At 38.7% G+C, this 7,222-nt stretch overlaps 2 protein-coding genes across 2 annotated transcripts; both read right to left on the bottom strand.

Annotated features, from left to right (window-relative positions):
- Positions 812 to 2,775, bottom strand: LOC105157279 (upstream activation factor subunit spp27-like). The gene is made up of 2 exons (XM_011073692.2): positions 2,409 to 2,775; positions 812 to 1,333 (listed from the first exon to the last, which is right to left on the bottom strand). Exons 1-2 carry the CDS (start codon positions 2,643 to 2,645, stop codon positions 1,208 to 1,210), a joined length of 363 nt encoding a protein of 120 aa, XP_011071994.1. The 5' UTR covers positions 2,646 to 2,775; the 3' UTR covers positions 812 to 1,207.
- On the bottom strand, positions 3,272 to 7,222 carry LOC105157201 (uncharacterized zinc finger CCHC domain-containing protein At4g19190). Its single transcript, XM_011073572.2, has 7 exons — positions 6,954 to 7,222; positions 6,654 to 6,716; positions 5,620 to 5,774; positions 5,347 to 5,460; positions 4,811 to 5,012; positions 4,082 to 4,196; positions 3,272 to 4,000 (listed from the first exon to the last, which is right to left on the bottom strand). The coding sequence occupies exons 1-7, from the start codon at positions 7,173 to 7,175 to the stop codon at positions 3,576 to 3,578; spliced, it is 1,296 nt and encodes a 431-aa protein (XP_011071874.1). The 5' UTR covers positions 7,176 to 7,222; the 3' UTR covers positions 3,272 to 3,575.

Here is a 7,222-nt window from a genome sequence, read left to right as displayed (position 1 = left end):
CCTTCAGAACCCCCATTCCTCTCCCCACCATCACCACTTCCTCCGCCATGCCTGGCCTCTTTCCCCGCCCCCACATAAGTCCAAGCCCAGTTCTTCCTCCCCTGAACTGATTGTCGCCACCATCGCCTCCGTTATTGCTGCGGTTGCGGTTGTCTTCCTCTAACTCCTTAACTCTAGAACTTATTCAATTGATTTCAAGGATAATTGCAATCACATTCATATATCCAACAAATTGTCCCGCTGAGTAAACATAACACTACATCACATTTATCTATCTGTCATTTAACTAAAGAAAGTAAGCATTTGATCACGTTCAGACTCATTTATTAAAGCTTAACAAAAGCATTTGAAAATTGTTGGAATTATTTTATATTTATATACATACATATATATATAATATTCCAATTTGTCTTGCGAGTAATTTGATGTTTCATAATGTTATCTCAAATGAACGCCTTGTTAGTAAGCATAAGATAAAACTATCAGAAAATATTCAATACTTAATACACTAAAATAATCACATACAAAATCCTATCGCTACATCCCAAATTTTATCATGCCTTATCTTACCTTAATCAGCGTCACACAAAATAAATAAGGCCTTATTATCCTACAAATAATTCATTTGGGACATATCCACACATTATCGAATACCACAAAGTAAACAACCCATCAAGAACAAGCAGCAGCAGTACCTATGGTCCCCTGGAGGCTATGTCAATTGTCTAAAGAACCATAAAAACAGAACAGATTTCCACCAATGGATTTCTGCATCAAGAAACAAACTTGTACAGTAGCAAGAATTTGGCAATTCAGCATCATTTGGACACAGGCTTCAAATCATGCATCTTTAGCACCGAACTCAAATGCCTATCATCAAAAAACTTCAAGTTGAACCCCAACATTTGCAAACAAACATAGATGAGTACCAAAAATTTGACTCGACAACTAATCAATAATGATAGCTTAAAAATATCTGCCAACTGAAGCATCCAACCATAGGACCACCCGTTCACATCTCCCTTACCATTGTGAAATTAGTTGCCCGCAGAGATTCTATACGTGCACCACACTTGCATGTAGAAACCCAAAAAGAAATGCCAATGGCCGGAAGAGGCATAAAACACAAGAAACAGGGACAAAATGCTTCAATACAGAATATCATCAAGCTAGATCTATTGTACTAGGAAGCCTAGCTAAGCATATTTCACGTAGTCTTTGGGAAGTGGTTGGACAACAGTTTCGCTACACCCTGAAAATTAACCTTGTCGTTGCCATCAAAAATGGCCTTCAACTTGTCATCACAAAATATCTCCTTCTTGTTGGATGGGTTCTGCAAGACAACATAGAAATTATGACTGCCCTTAAATATACTTAGTATAGAAAGAAGAGATCCTCCCATGGCAACAACAAATGGATACACAATGTAATTGGTAATTTAAAATTTTGTGCAACCCAAACCTCCTTTCAAATATGTAAGACAGCTTAAGCAAATTCTTCTGGATTTCTATATTCCTTGTCATGGAAGCTCCCTTAATGATTACACATCGTGTATAAGACATTTTGACTAGCATTTATGACATTGTATGCAGTAACATATCAAACTCAAGGAAGTAGGGTCTTGTAGAAGCTACGTCTGATAGTTAGATGGTTGGGACATACCCCACTTTTTAGAAATAAGGAGCAAATGACAATCATCCATGCACTGGGTGTAGCATGAATTTAACCCAAAAGTAGTGACAAGCATCCAAGGCTCGTATTGCGACCTATATCAGTCTGTAGTATGCAACCATGAGTACAATGCAACATATAAGTAAACCCGGAAACTCTCAGACACAGTACATGGTTCATAAACAAATACAATATTAATGAAATGGAAAACAAGTAACAGCCTACTTCGTCATAAGCTAAATTATCCAATAGAGGGTAAATGCAGTTGTAAAAACTCATCTATTGACCCAAAAGGCTGAGACATCAAACAGTAGTAACGTTACAATGCGAAATCGGGCCTGCTTATCAGCTCAACTACTAACACTGCATGAGCCTCATTACATTGGGGTAAAATAAAGGACTGGGCCACAAAACATATACAACAAGAATTAAAAGTACAACCCCCATATTCATTCACTAAGCAGCGCCATGACGCTTACATACAGTCTAAAGGGAATTTTTTTTATATAAAAACATAAACGCAGCACAAAGAAAGATAAAGGAAGTATTAAGTGTATTATAGGATGAAGATTCGGACCTGAACAAGAATTAAAAGTACAACCCCCATATTCATTCACTAAGCAGCGCCATGACGCTTACATACAGTCTAAAGGGAATTTTTTTTATATAAAAACATAAACGCAGCACAAAGAAAGATAAAGGAAGTATTAAGTGTATTATAGGATGAAGATTCGGACCTGAAGATTGTGTGATTTGACGTACTCCCAGATTTTCTTTACGGCGCCAGATCGAGATGCTTCAGGAGACCCCAGAAACTTCGCCAGAGCAGGGGACACGGGCTGCACCTTCAGTATGCCGGTGACACGACCTGCGGTCTTGGGCTTCGCTGCGGCGGCCGTGGAGGCGGCGGACGACTTGGCTGCGGCCATCAGATTTCGGCAGCTGTGGCCAAAAACCCTAGCTGATGACGCCATTATTTGTTCGATTTTTCTTCTTTCTTGGAGAAAGCGAGGTTTACTTCCAAAAACCCTAGAGAGAGAAAATGCGGAGAACAGAAGAAAGGGTGCAAGGGTTTATGAGTTGTCCAACTCCGCAGGGTCGTCTGGGTTTAAAATATGGAATAGTGTCGAAATGTCGATTCGACTATTTAACGTATGATTTACAGAGCGTAAGGTACAACTTTTGTTAGACTGTAGCCATTGCTTGCAGGGTTAGAGATGTAAAATCAAATAAGGCGTACTTTATTTTCCCTCCTTCGAATATTTTTTTTTTCTTTTTCCTTTTGGGTTCCATCATGCTAACAAGAGGAAAAAAGAGAAGTATAGAGACAACAATGAAATAAAAACGAAAAATGACAAGAGAAGGAAAAAAAAAAAAAAAAAAAAAAAAAGAAGGAGAAGAGAAAAAAAAAAAAAAAAAAAAAAAGAGAGAGAGAGAGAATTACATTTACACCCTCTAATTTATACTTTGTTTACAGAAACTACCCCAATCTTTTGAATAATTATACATGGATCCACTAAAAACATCAATATTATTAATGCAAACAACCTTTATTTTATAAAAAGTTACAAATACACCCCTAATACGTCACCATCATTGCACAAATTATTCCTACTCTTTCACTGAGAATGATTTGTGAAAAGAGAACATAAATTAAGGCCGTAAATATAATTATCAAGAAAAAATAAACAATTGAAATAATCATACTCATCGTAATGAGGTTGCAAGAGATTTTGTTATTTTGACACTAAAGTACAGAATTTTGACAAATAGACTTTCCAAAAAAATCAGTTCTTATATTGGCATGAGAGTCAACATACATGATTTCACAAAGAGCTCCTCCGCAGCACCTAAAAACATGTGCACTTTGCTGATTTCTACTTCGCTGTAAAAGGTTGCTTAAATCAATCTGATGAAGAACCAGAACCAGGACGATGGTTATGGTGCCGGTGCTGATCCCTGTGCCTATGGGAATGTCGATGGCGACGATTGTGTCTACTTCTATGCAGATCATCAGAATCTGAAGCGTCAGAGGAACTTGAATGCCGATGCTTGTGTCTGTTTCTCCTCTTCTTGTGCCTGTTGTCGTCTGAGCTCTCGGATGAACTTGTTTCGGAATGCTTTCGCTTCTTTCTCTTGTGTCTCTTCTTTGACTTTGATTTTCTCCTATCATCACCTGAAGATGACCCACTTCCTTGATCATCTCTTCTCTCATCGCCTGCTGGAGAAGATTGTCTCCTCCTATGCTTGCTCTTACTAGACTTCTTCTTGGTCTTGCTTGAAGAAAAGTTGATTAGCAACTCTGGTATGTTGGCTTCACCAAGAAACCCTGCACGTTGTGGGCATTAGAATTTCACATTTTCAATAGGTACTTTCACACTGATTTTTAAACTGGTGATAAACGGTTTACCTCCATACTCATCAAATATGTCCTCGGCAACTATCTGTTGATTGGGGTCATCAGGGTCGAACCCTCCACGAGGAGGGCTCATTCCAGGCTTCTGTTTCAGCTCCCACTTCAAAGGCTGAACACGATGCCAGATACTCAGAAAACGGTAGAAGGTACAACCAGGATAAATCTCATTTGCATAAAGACAATTGCATTAGCATACTTGAAAATTTCCGAATTTCCAGCAGCTAAACATCATAAGAGAAAGGACAAGGCTATAATAAATACTGTAGGAGGCATTTCTTTTCATCATGAATTATCTACCTCACCATGTCTTTATCATGATTTACAATAAAAAGTTATTTTGCGTTTGTGAATAGGGATGTAAATGCTCTCAAACATAATTTTCTATCATTTCACTACTCTTCTTACAATTTGAGTGTATTCTCCTTTGAAATTAAAGAAGAAGACAGTTTCTCAATAGCTCGAACTCAAAAAAAAAAAAATCGTTATCCTCTAACTGCTTTACACCATCGACCGTTCTGTCAAATAGCATACCAATGTAGCATCTATGTTTAAGCAAATACTTAGCTTTGTTACTATGCATCCAACTCACTATTTTACATTACTACTAGACGCCTAACCACATAATTCAAGCCTTACACTACGAAGGGCTAAAGTAAAAAGAAACTAAGTATTCAATTACGAGAGAGAAACAAAGTAAAGCATGAAGGATATTCAACTCATTACCTCACTACCATCAGTTTGAGCTTGGATGGCTGTTAAAGGGTCATCCCGTTTCAATCGACTCTCCTCATTAGGCATAATAGCATCTTTTAATGGACATTCACGATCACCACTTTGGTGACCGTAGTTACCACATCGAAGACATTTCACATTACGAATCTCAATTCCAAATGGTTTTACCCTGCCAGGAACACCAGTCTCTAACCTGGAAAAAGAATGTCATTACTTTGCCAATTTTAAACTTATGATTATGAACCAGCATCAAATAATCTAACAGAATGGCATAAGTGAAGATTCTATTCCAACAGAATGGCACAAGTGAGAATTTTATTCAATAACTGAACATATTATTGGAAACTTAACTGCCAGAAACTTCTCTCATTCCCCTCAAGACCCCAACCCCATGGAAAGCTAAAACATCAAGAAGAAAATAGCCCCTTTCTTCCCCTCAAAAGGAGCATAAATTCTTCAGACAATGAACAAAATTTGGGATTGTGTCACTCACATAGCAATGCTCACCAAGAGAAACATTTGCTTACCTTGGAGCATTTTTTAGGACTTCAAATTGTTCTTCTGTCGGTAAAGGACGACCAAAAACATCTTTTGGCACTGGTTTCCTTTTCTCCGCTGTGGAGGTCATAGTTTCTTTCTTCCTAGAAAAACAGGAAGACAACTTGTAAGTGTGAAAAGATATATCAACTAAGAAATAGCTTGCTTCTAACAAGAACAAAAATTGCACACTAACTACATCTAATAAAATAGTTAACTGCACCATAGGCTACAAAATAAATGCTTCAGGTAAAAATTATTACATTGAAGATGAGGCCCCATCTACAGACGGCTCCTTCAAAATTTTCTCATCCTCTTGCTTTTTTTTCTCATCAGCCATCTCAGCAGCTTTAGCACTTTCCGCATTGTAACCAGGGGGTTTCACATACATAAAGCTTATAGCTTTCATCATCTCTAACTGAGCATCACAAGAAAAATGAAAAGTCCAGTCAAATTCACAAAATTGCGTGGTTCGACACATAAATGTAAGTCAGGTACTGGAATATAAGATTAGCAATCCTTCTCGGGCGAGCTACATGTCGCATTTCAGGCTCAAAACGCGACTCTTATTACTGACCCTACGATCAAGCGGACTTATCAGGGCCATTCGATCAAGGGCAAAATTGAATTTGGGGGAAATCTTAAAGAAGTCGAGCGGGACGACGTCGTTTTGGAGGGGCTAGGGCGCGATCAATTTGGGGAAAGAATTGGGGGTTTCTCACGCACTCCAGCTGCCTTATTTGATAAGACAGAAGGACACATGGACAGCCAGGAGAGCTCGACCTGAGCTGCAGGATGGTGGCTGTCCTCTACGTCTGAGGTTTTGTGCAGAAACAGTTCCACCAATGGCGAGCTTAGGGGAAGGACAAAGTTCCTTTTTTTGTCAGAAATTTTAATGTAATTCAGCTTTTTATTTTTGTTGTCTTTTGCTGCAATCTCATGTAAAAGGGGAAGACAATGTACACGGGGTATTTTCATGGATGAAATGAATTAGCAATTTCCCTTTCTCATCTAGCTTTCTTCTTCTTCTTCCCATCCTCTGCTTCTCTGTTATTTAATTTCAGCAGCAATTCATCTGTGTTCACTACACTACAACCACAAAAGAATAAGAGAATCATAAAGGTAACTTAGCACGTGATATGCCAAATTATACACTATGCTTCAGTTGTGTATCTCTGCACTACTGTATTCATCAAAACCACTTCTATATTAGCCTATGGGACCTTCCATGAATTTGTTTTCTGTTTCCATCATAAGTCATATAATTTAGGAAATCCCTACATAATTAGAGAATTACCTTTTCTTTCTCTTTCTTGGAAATAAGTGCAGTCTGCCTAAGAAACTCCTGCTCCTGGGCATACTGTAAAGAACAACAAATGAAAAGAATAATAAACAAAAAGTTCTAACTATTGCTGAAACAAAGATCAAAATCCGATACCATATGAATAAAGAGGTACAACTACAATATGTAACAACTGCAAAATCCCAATTGCCAAATCGTCTCCAATTCGAAAACCCCAATTTCATACGCAATCCAACACAATGAATGACAAAGAAACCCAAATGGGGAGTCAACAAATAACGAATTACTGCGCACCTCCCGAGCAACCTCCTCAGCACGACGTTGCTTCTGAGAGTGGGTCTGCTCAGCGATCCACTTGCGGCGCTGGTTCGGGTAGGAGAGTGGATGCCACGGCTTCTGGTTCAAGAAAGAATGCGACCACGCGGTGCCGGCCTTCGTTTTGTAATCGACTTCGCCGGCTTTGTCCGACGACTTCTTGCTGAGTCTAAACCCTCCACCTTCCTCCTCCATGATCATGATTACAGTATGACGAGCTCACAGTTAATCCTATCCTCCTCTTTCCC

Source organism: Sesamum indicum, linkage group LG1, assembly GCF_000512975.1.
Source record: "Sesamum indicum cultivar Zhongzhi No. 13 linkage group LG1, S_indicum_v1.0, whole genome shotgun sequence".
In the NCBI taxonomy this organism is placed as follows: Eukaryota; Viridiplantae; Streptophyta; class Magnoliopsida; order Lamiales; family Pedaliaceae; genus Sesamum; species Sesamum indicum.
Note: the sequence above shows the minus strand (reverse complement) of the source record. Positions and strands in the feature narration are given on the sequence as shown.

Bases quoted from the DNA above. Each gene is read 5' to 3' on its own strand.
- LOC105157201 (XM_011073572.2), bottom strand. From the start codon at position 7,175: ATGATCATGGAGGAGGAAGGTGGAGGGTTTAGACTCAGCAAGAAGTCG. The intron at 4,197-4,810 runs GTAATGAGTTGA...CATCGTGTTCAG, and splicing joins CTCAAACTGATGGTAGTGAG to CCTTTGAAGTGGGAGCTGAA. The intron at 4,001-4,081 runs GTAAACCGTTTA...CACAACGTGCAG, and splicing joins CATATTTGATGAGTATGGAG to GGTTTCTTGGTGAAGCCAAC.
- LOC105157279 (XM_011073692.2), bottom strand. From the start codon at position 2,645: ATGGCGTCATCAGCTAGGGTTTTTGGCCACAGCTGCCGAAATCTGATG. The intron at 1,334-2,408 runs GTCCGAATCTTC...GTTGTCTTGCAG, and splicing joins TCAAATCACACAATCTTCAG to AACCCATCCAACAAGAAGGA.